Here is an 18,954-nt window from a genome sequence, read left to right as displayed (position 1 = left end):
GGAAGGTCTAGTCCATTCCCTGGACACTGAAGGCAGTCGACTGCTTACATTGGGGGTTCCCCGAGGCAGTGCTCCTCAGATTTGACATACCCGAGGGCTTTCTGTCAGTGGTAAAGGCCTTACACAGCTCCCCCATAACCCAGATTCTCAACTCTGGCTTTTTGTCAGACCCATTCCCACCCTTGTTGATCGTTTTGGCGCTGGAGCTTATGGCGCAATCCATCAGATATAACATCTCAATCCATGGCGTCCCTATCGGAGACACAGAATATAAAACTAACCTGTTCGCAGATGATGTGTTACTTACGCTTACCCAACCACACATCTCTTTACCAAATCTACTGGGGGAAATAAGGGAATACAACACACACTCCTACTACAAATTGAACGTCACTAAGACCCAAGCTATGGGCCTCCTGAACAAGACACAAACAGCCTTGCAAACTGCATTTCCCCTAGACTGGCGCACTGACTACATCATGTTATTGGGATTCAAAATCACCCAAACTTTGGCCAACCTAGCTAAACAAAATTATGACACTGCTACTGCAATTGATAGAAACGCTAAAATCATGGGAAAACATAAACATGAGTGGGTAGAATGGCAGCGGTAAAAATGACCTTAATACCCAAATTTCAATATTTACTGAGAACCTTACAGATACACCTACCAAAACAGTATTTAGAGAATCTCCCCAAAAATATTTATGAGGTTTATCTGGAATAACCGAAGAAAAAAAAAATAGAGTTGCCACAAAAATCCTTCACAAACCGCTAGACAAGGGAGGATTTAATCTTCCAAACGTCAAACAATACTATCAAGCGGCGATACTGTCCACTATGATTCGGCGAGACAGATCGAGAAGGGTGGGTGCAACCTAGAGGGGCACAGTGTGAACGAACTAATGCTACAAACGGGGAGTTTAGGAAAAGCCATGGAACTAAACTACACGAGACGCCATGAATAGATTACATCTTCTAGTAACAGGATACTTGATGACTGACTCACAACCACTAACTCACAACCATCTGCCCATGGTATGTTCACACTACGCACCCAGGGAAAACAAATGTGTGTAACACGGGAACGGGGTGGGGGGGGGGGGGTGCTTTCAAGGAAAGTGTTAGACAAATGCTGTACAGTGTTGCGACCCCGATGTAATCCCTTTTTGATTCTGTACCCCATGACAACTATTTTTTTATGTCTCAATAAAAACTGTCAAATAAAAAAAAAAAAAAAAACTGATCATTGAGGGTTGTAATTAAACAACTGTTTGTTGACAAATTGTTTACATGAAATACAATAAATGAAAAGGTACAGTCATAAGTTAAAATATTGTGCCGTTTTATTGGTGTAAAAATCACACTTTTGCTAGTTCTGATGCTGCTGAGATACATCCATGCACTTTAACATATATGATCCCACAGCCAGAATAAGCTATTAAATACAATAGTTGCTGTTAGTCAGCTTTCAATGCAAATTTACATATGAGATCAAAAGGTGTGTATCATACAATATAGAACAAAACCTTATTACAGTACATCAACCTGAATAGCAGGATACACTCAGGAAGGTCTTTGTTGTAAGGAAAGTCCATTTATACGTCCGAAGGAGGAAGTCCTCCATAAAAAGTATTGAACCCAGAAACCTAGTAACATTTTATGAAAAACGTAATGGTCTGTGGCATTACGGGGTGCAAATCTTTCCAAATTCATGGGGTGAAATATTTTAATATAATAAAATAAAATGGCTTAGTACATCTAATGTGCAGTGCGTGAAGATGAAAAATATTAACTATCTAGTATTTAAACAACTTAACTACCTGTTATGGTACAAATTTGGAAATGGATACATTCATTTTTCCCCAAAGGTGTCAATTTACAAGTTGACTGTTCCACAGTCAATTTGTGTAGTTCTATATACTGCATTAAACGCAGCTTAGGTAATCAATGCTGTCCCTACTTAAGAACTGCATAAAGATAGCATGATTTTGATTGTAGAAAAGCAAATCTGTTTGAACTTTATACAAGAAGGAACATTACTAAAGTGAAAAAAAACATGTTTTAATGTCCTTAGCCTCTAAATTAATAGAAATTGGCAAAGCCATTTAGATTTATCCTGATTTGTACCTGTAACCTTATAGAGAGGATGTGGGAATTACCGTTTACAGTCTCACTATATTTGAGGGGTGGAACAGGGGGATTTATAGTTTTGGTGTCTGCCATATAGTATGGTAGAAATTAAATTTAACTTTATAAGACAGTATAAGAGGCATGTAACCTCTCAAAAGGAAAGAGTAAAAATGACAGACAATTCTGACATTTATGAGGTGATTAGGACAAATGTCTGGCCTGTGTTCACAAAACACACAAAAAAAAAAACAGATAAAGGAAATATGAGGGGCAGCACATGTACAAATGTAGGTCCATAATAAAAAAAAAATAAAAAGGTTCAGTGACTTGGTGAATAAATTGGTATGATAAATATGGCAAATGTACAAGTCATAACATAGGCACATCATTATACTGCTTGAACAATGGCATAGCACAGGGAATCTGATACAGTTTTGTCTTTTATTGGTTTGTTTTTTTTGGCGGGGGTAGGAGAGCTGTATTCATGGTTAGCGGTTGTTAATTTAAAGGTGAGAAAATGGCCGAAGCTGTTCCAGTTGAACTTCCAAAGAAATTCTCTCCTCGAGAACATCCTAAAAACAAAACAAATAATTAATTAACCCATCAAATTCCTGTACATGACATATACAATGCCAGTTAGAAACCAAAAGGATGTAGAAGCACTAGACAAGCAATCAAAATAATGTAATATTTCAAATGCAGAATCTCTCAAAACATTTCAAGGTAGTTATTGCAGATTTGTCTTTGATCACAGCACATTAAAAACTATGCTGAACATGTTCTGCCAAAAGATGTGTACCTGTGCTCAGTTGCAGAACTAGGCCAGCAAATAAAATATATCAAGATTTGTATGGCAACTAATAGGTAATGGATTCTATGTGAAGTCTTGGCAAGTTCTACAGATGATGATTCCATTATTGTTATTTTGAGTTGAGAGAAACACAATGGTAGGATTATGTACACTTAATTTTGGAATTATTGTATTCAAGCACAGTTACAATACAAATCTATGTATTAACAGACCCAGTTTTCAAAATGCCACACTTGCACATCAATGCCATATTGTGCAACTTTGAATAAGCACAAGATCAGTAAATCAAAAACTGCACCAGAAAAGGTATGTCAGAGGCTTCTTGTGATTGATTGGGGTTGCCCTCCCAGGCTGCGGCTGCAATTTGGGTTTGTTATTGGGGTTGTTGATTTGCCCAGCCAGAGGGCAGAGAGAGCGACATATCATGATGATCCTATCAATTCTCACCTTGCTCATCACAAATGAGGGGGGGGGATATAAAAAAAATTGTCGCAGCAAGGGAGTGTGACAATTAAATCTCAGGCGGTGCGAGGAATGTTAGCACTATGTCAAATGAGTGCCCTCTCACATTCCTGCTACTGTGATAAGTCTTCAATAAAAATTAAAAGAAAATATATATTTTGCAGACATAGACATCATTTATATAAGTCTGCATGGATCATATTTTAGAATCCTAAAGTGCATAGATGCAGACATCACCAATGCATTTATTTCCCATTTATTTCCTGGAAGTAGGGCATGGTATACTACAGTGACCTATTTTCTCAAGCATCACTGGCACATACATGTCCAAGTCTGCCCTAGGTTAATGACCGTGAAACTGCCACTATGTAACCTGTGCCAATAAAATAAAAACAAGAAACAAAACACAAAACAAAAAGAAAAAACAGCTGAAAACATCCACACACAGACTGGGTGCAGCACTAAAAGTACACTCAGAAAAACCCACAATATGAAGCTGCATTTAGAAATGGAAATCATGAAGATATTAACCTTTAGCTGCTGTTGTAATTCACTGTTAAGTCGTGCAAGGACTGTATTTGTTTCTTTGTTACGTCTAATTGAAGCCTGTATTGCTTTCTTATCTTTTCCAGCTGACCTGTTGTCAAATAAATGAAATATAATTTCAGGTAGTTAAGAAATAACTTGCAACATCATCATTTGTACATTTAGTGTGGCTGAATAATTCTTTACACCTTTAACATCCCAATGAAATTTGCGGTCCTATAATCAAATAGAGCTTCTGAATACAGGGTGGGCAAAAATTCAGATTGGGGTTTGAGAAATAAATTGATATTACATACAATTAATGCTTAACGTATGGAGAATTGTTTGACTAAGTACAGAAGATAGCATCTTTTAAATGAGCTCTATTTGCCAACTCGCAAAGTGGGTCTCTTGATTGCATAGTTAATAACATTACTTAATGTTTTAGACTCTAGTGCACGGATGGGCTATTTGAGCTAGGGTACACTGTTTATTCATGTACACCTGCTCCTTCAGATATCCCCACAACAAATTATCGGGAGCTGAATGGTCAAGCGAACATGGTGGCCAATTAAACTTGGAATTTCTTGTAATTACCCACTCGACTCTGCTTTATGGGCAGTAGCCCCATCCTGTTGAAACCACATTTCAGGAGGTTTTTCCACTACAGTACATAAAATGGTTTAAATCATAATCCGGAAATCTCACACTAGTAACTGTCAAAGCATTGTCAGTTTCTAAGAAGTAGGGCCGGATAACTTGCTGCAGGTTACCTCCACGCCAGATGGTTCACCTTACGGATGTTCGGGAGAAGACGAATTACCTAGAACGTCTTCTCGTTAAAATTTGTGAATCTTATTTGATATTGGCTGTAACTCATTCAATGTTTTCTTCTTGTGAGCCAAAAGTTACCTGCCAGTATGTGGAAGGTTCATTAAAGAAAACGCAAAACGTAGAATTAGCCTCCGAATCATGGTCACTCAGGGTCTAATTCTTACATTGAAGTGGTGACGGTAAGCTCTTTGCGTCAAAATAATGGACTTTTTGGAAATAAAATTCCACTATTTCTACTTGTTGTTTCTTTGTGAAATTGCCCATGATGAATCTCCCAAGACTCAGTTATGATATGTAACTGCAACAAAAAAATTTAACTACTAACAAGTTATTTACCTGTCAAATCCTACTCTAAATTTTGGCTCACCCTGCATAACATTGGTTTTGGAGTCACGAGAAACTTGCCTTTATGCTTAAACATGTAGGATGAGTGGTAGGTTTCACATACAATTGATAGAAGATATATTAAGATATTTGGATTTGGTGTGAAACATGAATCTCTACTGCAGTGAGATGAAACATTGATCTTTTAAAAGAAACTTTGAATCGGAATTGTAGCATAACAAAGATCGCTATTTCAAAAATAAGTACATTTTTATAAAATACAAAAATAAGAGAAGTTAATTACATAAAAATGAAGATAAAGTTAAAGATTTTATACACAAATAAAATATCTACAATTAGTTTTGCATACAGAACAAGAAGAGTGTCCTCATTTTTTTTGCTTAAGAAAAATGGGACCAATATAAATAAAAAATAGTGACCCAGGATAAACAGGTTAGAATATTACATTTAAAAGATAAGCTGAAGCTATTATCATAATATGCATTATATTATAAGGAAAGAGTTAGCGGTACCATAAACTGGGGAGTCTGAGGTTTTGTGAACCAACTTCACAGCCCTGCTAGTAAGACACCATTTTGTGTGTTTTTCTCAATAGTATGCCGTACCGGGGTATAGATGGCTGAGATGGTAGTACAGTAGTTACAACACTTTGCTTCTGGTTAGGCTCTTCTGTTTCTGGTCGTAGTTCATCTTCAGACTTCAGTCTTCTACGAACAGGTTTAGGAGGTGGTGCAAGTGGCGTGTTCACCTTTCCCTGCAAATGTATTTACACAATAAATGTCTAAATAGAGCCACATATGTATTATGTGCACAGTATTTTGAAATACATACATAATTAATATGAAAAGGTAAGGCTTTACAGATGGAGACTGCTAGTTTATACAAAGCAAACAAACCACTTACTGGGTTGGAAGGGGCTGTAGTAACTGCTTTTTCTTCAACACGCCCATTTAGTTTAGAACTCCGAACTGCATCAGAAGATAGTTTATCACCCTAGATAAACACAAATCACATTTGTAAGCTCTTGTTTATCTGCCAGAAGTGACACTCCATTTAATATATACTGCTATAAGCAAAAACACATCCTTAGGAATCACAACAGTACCTTTATATGAAAACACTCCAATTATATATTTGTATATACACACACAAAAATGAAAATACCAGCAACTCTACCTTAATATAAATTAATACCTTAATATAAATCTGTAAACAAAGTGGGCAGGGCTTTGATCCAAAGTTTTTTTTTTTTTTTATAATTCTTTATTTTTGAGTGCTTGAGTGAACATAAGCATCTCACAATGCCACAACAGCATATGCAAGATTGGTATTATTACAGCATTTTACAGTTATGACATTTAGGTTTAGCACATTTTTTTTGTTGGTATAAAGTTAGTCAAGTAATACATATACGTCTTATGGTTGTACACAGAAATGAAAGTAAAGCGTATAAACTAGACGTGGCGAGTAACCGATAGAAAATAGAGATAAAATAATAAGGTCAACAATTATACTGTGTTAGCAATCTATTAACAGGAGTTAACATCCACTAGGCGTGAGTACAAACGAGGAGGCCCAGGCGGGCAGTCTGCTTCCCTACCCACATTAAGCAATGCACTTGAAGCTTGATATCGCTTTCATCAGGGTTAATCTGTACCCCTCATGGTTTATGCCATGGGGGGATCGGAACATGTTTAAGAACAAATAAGAGGTACAGTGTACTACCATTGTTCCATTGTCAAAATTATCTTTGTCTGTTTAGGCCTCTCTATAACCCTAATAAACATTAAATGTTAACTACACATTGATCTATGAGAGTGAGACAGGTGAAACATTGCAGTTTTATAGTGCGAGCATGAAAACATCAGGCTTTACAACTTCAGTGGAATCTATTAGCTTGTTATGCAGAAGATACTGCACATCTTGAAGAGGGTAGCACTGTCATCAGTAGTGTTCCTGTTGTGTGGTATTGGGGCCAGTACTGTTTATATTGTGAATCAGACTGTGCGGTGGTATCTTGCAGAGTCTCTACTTTAGGGTCTGCAGGGCACAGATGGTCTCTGAGGCATTCCGCTTCAATCAGCCTACCCCGGCTCTAGGTTTTTGGTCGTCGGGATCGGAGCGCTGGTGTGGTGGATACCTTAGTGGGGCTCCGTCTCTCAGGAGATCTCTTTGTCTCTGTTTGTCCCTGGTGGGTGGCTATACTGCTTGCCGGTTGGAGTCAATGCTGTCGGCTTGGCTCCTGGGTCGCAGAAACGTGTGGCTGTGGTCGCGGGCTTTGAATGCCGCTGTGAGGTAAGTGGGTCGAGTGTGCTTGGTGGCCCTGCGCTTGTGTGCGTGAGGGCCAGTGATGTCGTCCGCGAGGTCTGCCTTCTTGCCCCGCCGCCCCGGCCTCCTTCTTCGATTCTGTCTGAGGGCCGCTCTGGGGGCTCCGGGTGGGTGTCCGCACAAGAGGCGTCGGGTGACAGGACGAAGCCAAGCCATTGCTTCTTTCATTGCCCGCCTGTAGAGCCATCTCCTGGTGCTGAGCTTTTTCCATAGGTTGGTGCCAAGTCGGTCATAAAATATGAGCGTATGTGCGGGCGGCTTGACCGGGAACCTGTTTGTCACAGGTCGTGTCTGAGGCGCCATCTTGTGTAGGCCCCGACCGCCGCGGGCATTATCAGTGGTTGTCGCTTGTTTGTGTCTCGTTGTGGGGGTGACCGTCCCCAGCGGAGACCGGGATATCCCCCACTGGTCCAAAGGGGGGGGGGGGGGGGGGTAACAGGGCATTTTGTGATTCATGCTTGTGAGCGGGTCCAGTGCCGGGTGATCGGCCGCTTCCCCCAGGCCCTAGGCTCCGCTCCAGTGTAGGCCGCATGGCCGGGTCAATTGCTCGTGTGACATTTCGGTGCGAGATTAGTACCGTTTTGGTCCCAGTGAGGTTCTGCATCGTGTTCTGGGCACCGTGGGCCGTTGGCTCTGTTTGATTTGTCAGGATTGGCATTTTTGTGACCTCTAAGTGCCGTTCGTATCATGTCTATGAAAGTACCGAATGCTTATACTGTAATATGTGAACGAACGGTCGCATTCGTATGAATTGGTTATTTGAAACAAGCATACATCGGAAATATGCATATGAAAAATTAGCCGAACGGCGTGAGTGCCACAAGCTTAATTGTATAAGCCGAACGCATGGTTCAAACGAGCGAAGCCCCTACAGTGAAAGCGAGCAAGGTTTGCGGCCGTTGCTTTACGGTAGGGGCCAGACTTACGGTTTTAGACCCACTGGTGGTGCAGAGAACGGGCTGCACAAACGCCAACGACAGTTGGAAGAGGCTGGGAAGCACCAGACAAGGAGACCACGAGGAATACAGGTAAGAAATCCAAAATGGCGGTCTGAACCGGACGTAATCGTTTCAGACTCGCCAGACCATCCACGGTAAGATGGGAGAGAATTGGCAGACATTTTAAAGGGAATTCAAGGCCCTCCCAAGACTACAGGCCAAGGCATACACACACACACACACACATCTGTGTATGTGTGTATATATACACACACACACACACACACACACATATATATATATATAATGTGTATATATACACACACACACACACACGTGTATATATATGTATGCGTATATATATATATATATACACACACACACACACACACACACACACGTATGTGTATATATATATATATATATATATATATATATATATACATATACATATACATACACACACACACACACATATACATACATACATACACATTCATATGCATATACACACTGCTCAAAAAATAAAGGGAACACAAAAATAACATCCTAGATCTGAATGAATTAAATATTCTTCTGAAATACTTTGTTCTTTACATAGTTGAATGTGCTGACAACAAAAATCACACAAAAATAAAAAAATGGAAATCAAATTTTTCAACCCATGGAGGTCTGTAGTGTGTTTTTCCACTCAAAATTAAAGTGGAAAAACACAGTACAGGCTGATCCAACTTTGATGTAATGTCCTTAAAACAAGTTAAAGTGAGGCTCGGTAGTGTGTGTGGCCTCCACGTGCCTGTATGACCTCCCTACAACACCTGTGCATGCTCCTGATGAGGTGGCGGATGTTCTCCTGAGGGATCTCCTCCCAGACCTGGACTAAAGCATCTGCCAACTCCTGGACAGTCTGTAGTGCAACGCGACGTTGGTGGATGGAGCGAGACATGATGTCCCAGATGTGCTCAATTGGATTCAGGTATGGGGAACGGGCGGCACAGTCCATAGCATCAATGCCTTCGTCTTGCAGAAACTGCTGACACACTCCAGCCACATGAGGTCTAGCATTGTTTTGCATTAGGATGAACTCAGGGCCAACTGCACCAGCATATGGTCTCAAAAGGGGTCTGAGGAACTCATCTCGGTACCTAATGGCAGTCAGGCTACCTCTGGCGAGCACATGGAAGGATGTGCGGCCCCCCAAAGAAATGCCACCCCACACCATTACTGACACACTGCCAAACCGGTCATGCTGGAGGATGTTGCAGGCAGCAGAACGTTCTCCACGGCGTCTCAAGACTCTGTCACATCTGTCACATCTGCTCAGTGTGAACCTGCTTTCATCTGTGAAGAGCACAGGGCGCCAGTGGTGAATTTGCCAATCTTGGTGTTCTCTGGCAAATGCCAAACGTCCTGCACGGTGTTGGGCTGTAGGCACAACCCCCACCTGTGGATGTCAGGCCCTCATACCACCCTCATGGAGTCTGTTTCTGACCGTTTGAGCAGACACATGCACATTTGATGTACTGGCCTGTCTCCTGGTAGCGCCTCCATGCTCTGGACACTACGCTGACAGACACAGCAAACCTTCTTGCCACAGCTCGCATTGATGTGCCATCCTGGATGAGCTGCACTACCTGAGAAACTTGTGTGGGTTGTAGACGCCGTCTCATGCTACCACAAGAGTAAAAGCACCGCCAGCATTCAAAAGTGACCAAAACCAGGAAGCATAGGAACTGAGAAGTGGTCTGTGGTCACCACCTGCAGAACCTCTCCTTTATTGGGGGTGTCTTGCTAATTTCCTATAATTGCCACCTGTTGTCTATCCCATTTGCACAACAGCATGTGAAATTGATTGTGACTCAGTGTTGCTTCCTAAGTGGACAGTTTGATTTCACATAAGTGTGATTGACTTGGAGTTACATTGTGTTGTTTAAGTGTTCCCTTTATTTTTTTGAACAGTGTACATACACACATATATATGTATATATCATATCATATATACACACACACAAACACACGTGTGTGTGTGTGTGTGTGTGTATACACACACACACACACAAATACCCAGGGCTCGACAAATCACAGGTGTCCGGTCGCCAGTGCAACTAGAAATTTCGCCCTGGCACCTGGGATTTGTCAGCCCTTTGCCAAGCCGCACAGGACACATTAAAGCCGGTCACTGCGGGGAGTGAACAAGCTCCCTGACACACACACAAGCTCCCTGACACACACACAAGCTCCCTGACACACACACAAGCTCCCTGACACACACACAAGCTCCCTGCAGACAAGCTCCCTGATACACACACACACAAGCTCCCTGATACACACACACACAAGCTCCCTGATACACACACACAAGCTCCCTGATACACACACACACACAAGCTCCCTGATACACACACACACAAGCTCCCTGATACACACACACACAAGCTCCCTGATACACACACACACACAAGCTCCCTGATACACACACACACACACAAGCTCCCTGATACACACACACACACAAGCTCCCTGATACACACACACACACACACAAGCTCCCTGATACACACACACACACACAAGCTCCCTGATACACACACACACACACAAGCTCCCTGATACACACACACACACACAAGCTCCCTGATACACACACACACACACACACACAAGCTCCCTGATACACACACACACACAAGCTCCCTGATACACACACACACACAAGCTCCCTGATACACACACACACAAGCTCCCTGATACACACACACACAAGCTCCCTGATACACACACACACACAAGCTCCCTGATACACACAAGCTCCCTGATACAGATACACACAAGCTCCCTGATACACACACACACAAGCTCCCTGATACACACACACACAAGCTCCCTGATACACACACACACAAGCTCCCTGATACACACACACACAAGCTCCCTGATACACACACACACACACAAGCTCCCTGATACACACACACACACACACACACACAAGCTCCCTGATACACACACACACACACACACACACACAAGCTCCCTGATACACACAAGCTCCCTGATACAGATACACACAAGCTCCCTGATACACACACACACAAGCTCCCTGATACACACACACACAAGCTCCCTGATACACACACACACAAGCTCCCTGATACACACACACACAAGCTCCCTGATACACACACACACACACAAGCTCCCTGATACACACACACACACACACACACACAAGCTCCCTGATACACACACACACACACACACACACACAAGCTCCCTGATACACACACACACACACACACAAGCTCCCTGATACACACACACACACACACACAAGCTCCCTGATACACACACACACACACAAGCTCCCTGATACACACACACACACACACACACAAGCTCCCTGATACACACACACACACACACACACACACACAAGCTCCCTGATACACACACACACACACACACAAGCTCCCTGATACACACACACACACAAGCTCCCTGATACACACACACACACAAGCTCCCTGATACACACACACACACAAGCTCCCTGATACACACACACACACAAGCTCCCTGATACACACACACACACAAGCTCCCTGATACACACACACACAAGCTCCCTGATACACACACACACACACACAAGCTCCCTGATGCACACACACAAGCTCCCTGATACGCACACACACACAAGCTCCCTGATACACACACACACAAGCTCCCTGATACACACACACACACAAGCTCCCTGATACACACACACACACACAAGCTCCCTGATACACACACACACACACAAGCTCCCTGATACACACACACACACACACACACAAGCTCCCTGATACACACACACACACAAGCTCCCTGATACACACACACACACAAGCTCCCTGATACACACACACACAAGCTCCCTGATACACACACACACAAGCTCCCTGATACACACACACACACAAGCTCCCTGATACACACAAGCTCCCTGATACAGATACACACAAGCTCCCTGATACACACACACACAAGCTCCCTGATACACACACACACAAGCTCCCTGATACACACACACACAAGCTCCCTGATACACACACACACAAGCTCCCTGATACACACACACACACACAAGCTCCCTGATACACACACACACACACACACACACAAGCTCCCTGATACACACACACACACACACACACACACAAGCTCCCTGATACACACAAGCTCCCTGATACAGATACACACAAGCTCCCTGATACACACACACACAAGCTCCCTGATACACACACACACAAGCTCCCTGATACACACACACACAAGCTCCCTGATACACACACACACAAGCTCCCTGATACACACACACACACACAAGCTCCCTGATACACACACACACACACACACACACAAGCTCCCTGATACACACACACACACACACACACACACAAGCTCCCTGATACACACACACACACACACACAAGCTCCCTGATACACACACACACACACACACAAGCTCCCTGATACACACACACACACACAAGCTCCCTGATACACACACACACACACACACACAAGCTCCCTGATACACACACACACACACACACACACACACAAGCTCCCTGATACACACACACACACACACACAAGCTCCCTGATACACACACACACACAAGCTCCCTGATACACACACACACACAAGCTCCCTGATACACACACACACACAAGCTCCCTGATACACACACACACACAAGCTCCCTGATACACACACACACACAAGCTCCCTGATACACACACACACAAGCTCCCTGATACACACACACACACACACAAGCTCCCTGATGCACACACACAAGCTCCCTGATACGCACACACACAAGCTCCCTGATACGCACACACACAAGCTCCCTGATACGCACACACACAAGCTCCCTGATACGCACACACACAAGCTCCCTGATACGCACACACACAAGCTCCCTGATACGCACACACACAAGCTCCCTGATACGCACACACACAAGCTCCCTGATACACACACAAGCTCCCTGATACACACACACACAAGCTCACTGATACACACACACACACAAGCTCACTGATACACACACACACAAGCTCACTGATGCACACACAAGCTCACTGATACACACACAAGCTCACTGATACACACACAAGCTCACTGATACACACACAAGCTCACTGATACACACACAAGCTCACTGATACACACACAAGCTCACTGATACACACACAAGCTCACTGATACACACACAAGCTCACTGATACACACACAAGTTCACTACAGACAAGCTCACTGACACACATGCTCATTGACACACACACACATAAGCTCACGCAGTAGCAGGCACATACAAGAGCACTCTGTCATGCTAAGTATTGGAAGCCTACCTGGCACTGGAGGCTGATGGAAAACTGGTAGGCCATTTTCAGGCCTCTTTCTGCAGCACGGTCCTCAGCTAGAGAATGGAGGCTGGGCTCCATGTGGGGGCAGAGCTTATGATCTTCCATGCAGGGGAATGGCTTGTGTGCCGGGGAAGCTGCTGCACAGTGGCAGAGAGGGCCCTGGTGCCCCTCAAGACACATGCCCGTGGGGTGGCCCTAAGTGCACGGGCCACTCGATGGACCCCAGTGTAACCGCAACATTAGCACTGCCTGTAGTTCCACAGGCAAGACCCCTTTTCACAGAAACTGGAAAACCTATTCAGGAGATGCAAGATAATTTTCCATGGTGTTTAGAAGGGGCTGTGGTGAAGTGTGTGTATATAGGAGTCTGTTTATGGTGTACTATGTGTAACTAGGGGCTGTAGCCCATGCTCACATTTGAGGAGATTTTGAGATTGTGTGTGTGTGTGCGCGCATCTGGGGGCTGCATTGTGTATGTATGTGTATTGGGGTTGCATTGCATGCTTATCAAGGAGCTGTAGTGTGTGTGTGTGTGTGTGTGTGTAATGGGGTGTGTATGTGTGTATGATTCGGTGTGTAAAGGGGTGAAGCATGTATGTGTAAATGTACGTGGGGATGAAGTGTGTATGTGGGTGAAGAGATAAGGTGTGGGATGAAGTGTGTGAGGGGTGCACTGTGTGTGTATGAAAAGGTGTAATCTGTGACGGTGTATGGTGTTCTTTAATAAAAATAAAAAAAAATGAAAAATTCCCCTTTCCATGATCTTACCTTGCAGGAAGGGGGTGGCACAATCCGTTCTGTGGTGGTTGAGAAGGCTGCCTATCCATCGGGTACAGACTGACCCATACAAACCCACAGACAGAGTGACTGACACACACACACACACACACACACACAAAGACTGATCCCTACCATTATTCCACCCATGCCCTATCCATAAAGCAGTTTGCCTGCTCTGGAACAAATAAGTACAATATTTGCCATTTATACTCCTGGAATTTTACACTGTGAGCACTCTTTGTCATTCCTTTTATATTTTATGGTCCACACACTACTTCGAAGCTATATTCACGTATCCTTAAAATGGGGATTGTACCACTGCACGCTAACTATACTGGAGCTAGTTCAAGCTTCATACAAGGTGAGTAGGACTATATCGTATCTATTTTATACTCTCCCTGCTATTACATACTGCACTATCAACTCCTTTCTTTTTCCAAATATGGATCCACTGCTGATCATCTCGTGACATCCCCATAGAAGAATCCTCCTAAAACATCCGGATACCACCCCTGGCAAGTGTACATTTGCATCCACATTGGAATACTAGTTTTGGACTTATCCAACCTCTGGACTTTATAATCTGGACATTTCCGAATATATATCAATATTTTCCCTATTTAAGTTGTTTTTCATTGTACCTTAGGGGATCATTACTCTGTGGCGCTACCCCTTCTGTTGTTTTTATTTTGGTTTCTGTCTCCATAAATGGGGAAAGAGGGATCCCTACTTCTAGGATTAGCTGCCACCCAAAATATATATTCTTTTATTACTAGTAAGTGTTCTCAGCGCTGTCCCTTTCTCTATATCTCCTGTAATGTAAATATTGCCTTTTCTCTAAAAAAGCCGTGTTTACAACAGAAAGCCTACAAGGACATACTATGCTCACCAGAAGTTGTAGTTGTAATGGTGACTATGGTATCCCTTTAGATCTAGTGTAACACCCACTGACAATAAGACTAGTGCTCTCACCAAGCTACAGGGGTTAAGGCAGTGAATTTAATAAAATATAATTCCTTTAAGGGGATAATCTCTTACATGCCAGGTCGGATGATTTGCTATACAACATATAAAGAAATGAAAAGTAAGCTGGTGCTCAAAAACAGATAAGGAAATCTTGTACTTTTAATATAAGAGACTATTGATATATATTGAGGTGTTTACATAGTGGAAATATTATAAATAATTGAAAAACAAACAGTGGTTGTGGTGAAACAAAGCACAATCTGTAGGTATACTTGCAAACTTGGAAATCACTCTGACACCTATTAAGGAGACAAAAACAGAAAAAGAGCTCCTAGTGCAGCATAGTAATTAACTTATAAATATATAGAATAAAGCAAACAGAGGTGCCTTTTAGGATTTACACTCACAAGATTGGAGTGGTAAAAGCACCACTCGTTGCTATAGCACTCAGGGAGGATCAGCCCCTAGAGTGCGTGGGATCCATGGAAAGGAAGCTTGCAATCCGGATCTCAGGTAAGTATACTTTATTAATTTAAATTAAAAACAGCAAAACTTGTTGTGGAGGTAGTTAGTCCGCTCACCAGCCTCAGGAAACCGCAAAGAAAGTTCCATATACTCATGTAATGTAAAAAAATCTTCCGGCTGCTATCCTGGCTGCTGTTGCTGACTGTCTCCAAATCACTTCCTGGTTCGGGGTCCGTAATGCATTTCGCCCCACCCACAGGGCTTTGTCAAACGGCTGATGCTTCCTCCCACTGTCCTGTGTCTTATATACACCAGTCCATGTTACCCACCATTTTAAAATCAATACAACCTTTCTCATCAACATTTCAAAGTCCAAAATAAGTCTCTTATTAGTAGCACTGCTGATCCCAGTGCTAACTGATAGAAATGGGGTCTCAGATATTAAAAAGAAATATATATATATATATATATATATATATATATATATAGATATATTTTTTTTTTTATTATAAACTTGGAACAAAAATGGGTTATATTGCCTAAACCGAGTTTTTCACATATTTCTGTGGGCAATAAGAAACTCTACAAAAACTTATTTTATTCAATTAGCATTATGAATTTAAGTAGATATATACATTTAAAATTCTAAATAAAAGAGACAATTTCTTTTCTTAAAATGGCAGCACACATTCTCATAATACCACTAAAAATACATCTAAAAACCGGATTAGGGAACAAAAAACATATACACCCCTACGTAAATGGGGGTATTTACCACTTTGAAACTTATTTCATGGCAGCTCATTTGTTTAGAAAAAAAGAGAAAAAGATACAACTACTTTTGAAAATACTTAAAACTTGATAAAATGGGGTATATTGCCTAAACCAAATTTTGCACATATTTATATATGTGATAAGAAATTCCAAAAAACGATTTTAGCTGAATTAGCATCGTGAATATAAATACATATGTTCACGATGTAACAATCAGTAAAAAATATATACAAAAAAAAAAAATTTAAGATCAAAAATATAAAAACATAAATTTTTTTTTTTTTTTTTTTTAAACTACAGAAAATTACAAAGTTCAAAATCTTTGTTAAGACCGGATGGAGTTAGTGTTTCCATTTGAAATATCCATCTCATCTCCTCCTGTCCGATCTTACGAATAAAATCACCTCCCCTCCAGTCCCGCTGTACCTTCTTAATGCCTATGAACTCTAGTCCCCGTGGATCCTGTCCATGCACTTTTTTAAAATGTTCTGAGACACTATGACTTTCTAATCCTTTTCTAATATTATAAATATGTTCTCTTATCCTTACGTGGAGTGGACGGGTCGTCCTTCCCACATACTCCAATCTACATGGACATTTCAACAAATAGATCACATTATTGCTGTGACAAGAAATGTGCTCTTTAATCTTGAATTCTCTTTGCGTTCTCTCTGACCTAAATTTTTCCACTTTGCTCTCTTTAATATTCCCCATATTCCTACAGGCAAGACACATCTTGCATCTGTAGAAACCGATGGGGTGTCCTAGGAAATTCTCCGTTACTCTCTTAGGCTTGTCTCTCAAATAACTGTGTACAAGATTGCTTCTTAAACTCTGAGCCCCTCTAAAGGTAATTTTGGGTTTGGACGGGAGAAGCCCACTTAAGTCTTTGTCTGTTTTTAATATTGGCCAGAATCGGTTGATAGTTTTTTTCAAATATTTATGCTGATTATTAAAATCAAAGACTAACACTTCATTAAAACTTTCCTGATTCATATTTTTCACTTTTTCTTTTTTAATTAGATCTATTTGTGCAATTGGTTTCACCTCGTTAAAAGCTTTTTTTAGGATATCTTCTGGATAGGATTTTTCCCTAAATTTCTTTAGAAGGTCTTCAGCCTGCTGATCAAACACTTTTTCCTCTGTACAATTCCGTTTCAACCCAAGTAGTTGGCCCTTGGGTATGTTGTTAAGCCATGGTGAATAGTGCCCACTGTGATATGAAACATAACCATTCACATCAACTTTTTTAAAAAAGTGTTTTCAGGACCCCATTTTCTATGTATATCTTGAGATCTAAAAAAATCAATGGATAAAGTACTGATATTACTTTAAAGGCGTATGCCCCAAGTATTATTATTTAGGTATTCTAAAAATTCTCTAAAATGGTCTTCTGTGCCTTCCCAAATAAAAATCATATCATCAATATAACGGCGATAGGCCCGCACCCGCGCAGTCCAGCTATGTTCATTATAAATAAAAGAATTCTCCCAGTGGGCCATAAAAATATTTGCATAGCTGGGTGCGTAAGTGCTGCCCATCGCCGTTCCTCTTTTCTGTAAATAAAAGGAAGAGCCAAACCAGAAGTAATTGTTATTCAGAGTCCATCTAATACATTCTACTAAAAAATCAATTTGTGCAGGTAATAGTGTCTGATCTTGTTCTAAGAAATACTTGACTGCTGCACATCCTATATCATGTGGTATACATGTATATAGAGAAGTGACATCACAGGTTACCAGGCAATATCCCTCCTTCCATTCTAAGTCCTTCAGCATCCTCAGGATGTCTGTTGTATCCTTCAGAAAGGACTTAGTTTTAAAAACCACTGGTTGAAGAAAGGAATCAATATATTTCGATAAATTGTTTGAGATAGAGCCAATCCCCGAGACAATCTGTCTTCCTGGTGGGTTATGGAGATCCTTATGCACCTTTGGTAGAATGTAAAAAACTGGGGTCCTGGGTGATGCAACATTTAAAAATTCATATTCCTTTTGCTTCAGGATACACGCCAGTTTACCTCTATCCAAAAGTACTGTTAAGGATCTTCTCATCTTCCCCAACGGATCTCCATTGAGTTTTGTATAAACCTCAGTATCCTCTAATTGGCGTGCACATTCAGCCAAATATTTCTCAGTGTCCATTATCACCAAGCTACCGCCTTTATCTGCG

The 18,954-nt window shown here is 41.8% G+C and overlaps 1 protein-coding gene across 9 annotated transcripts in view; it reads right to left on the bottom strand.

Moving 5' to 3' along the window:
- Positions 1–1,324: 1,324 nt before the first annotated feature.
- The window catches only part of REPS1 (RALBP1 associated Eps domain containing 1), a 97,471-nt gene continuing 79,841 nt past the window's right edge, over positions 1,325–18,954 (bottom strand). For all 9 annotated transcript variants that reach the window (XM_063443298.1, XM_063443294.1, XM_063443297.1 and 6 more), the window contains 4 exons: positions 6,014–6,103; positions 5,716–5,864; positions 3,938–4,043; positions 1,325–2,705 (listed from right to left, as the gene is read on the bottom strand). In XM_063443298.1, coding sequence (XP_063299368.1) covers positions 2,637–2,705; positions 3,938–4,043; positions 5,716–5,864; positions 6,014–6,103 — 414 coding nt within the window. In that variant the 3' untranslated portion in view covers positions 1,325–2,636. The remainder of the gene's footprint in view (positions 2,706–3,937; positions 4,044–5,715; positions 5,865–6,013; positions 6,104–18,954) is intronic.

Source organism: Pelobates fuscus, chromosome 2 (genome assembly GCF_036172605.1).
Source record: "Pelobates fuscus isolate aPelFus1 chromosome 2, aPelFus1.pri, whole genome shotgun sequence".
In the NCBI taxonomy this organism is placed as follows: domain Eukaryota; kingdom Metazoa; phylum Chordata; class Amphibia; order Anura; family Pelobatidae; genus Pelobates; species Pelobates fuscus.
Note: the sequence above shows the minus strand (reverse complement) of the source record. Positions and strands in the feature narration are given on the sequence as shown.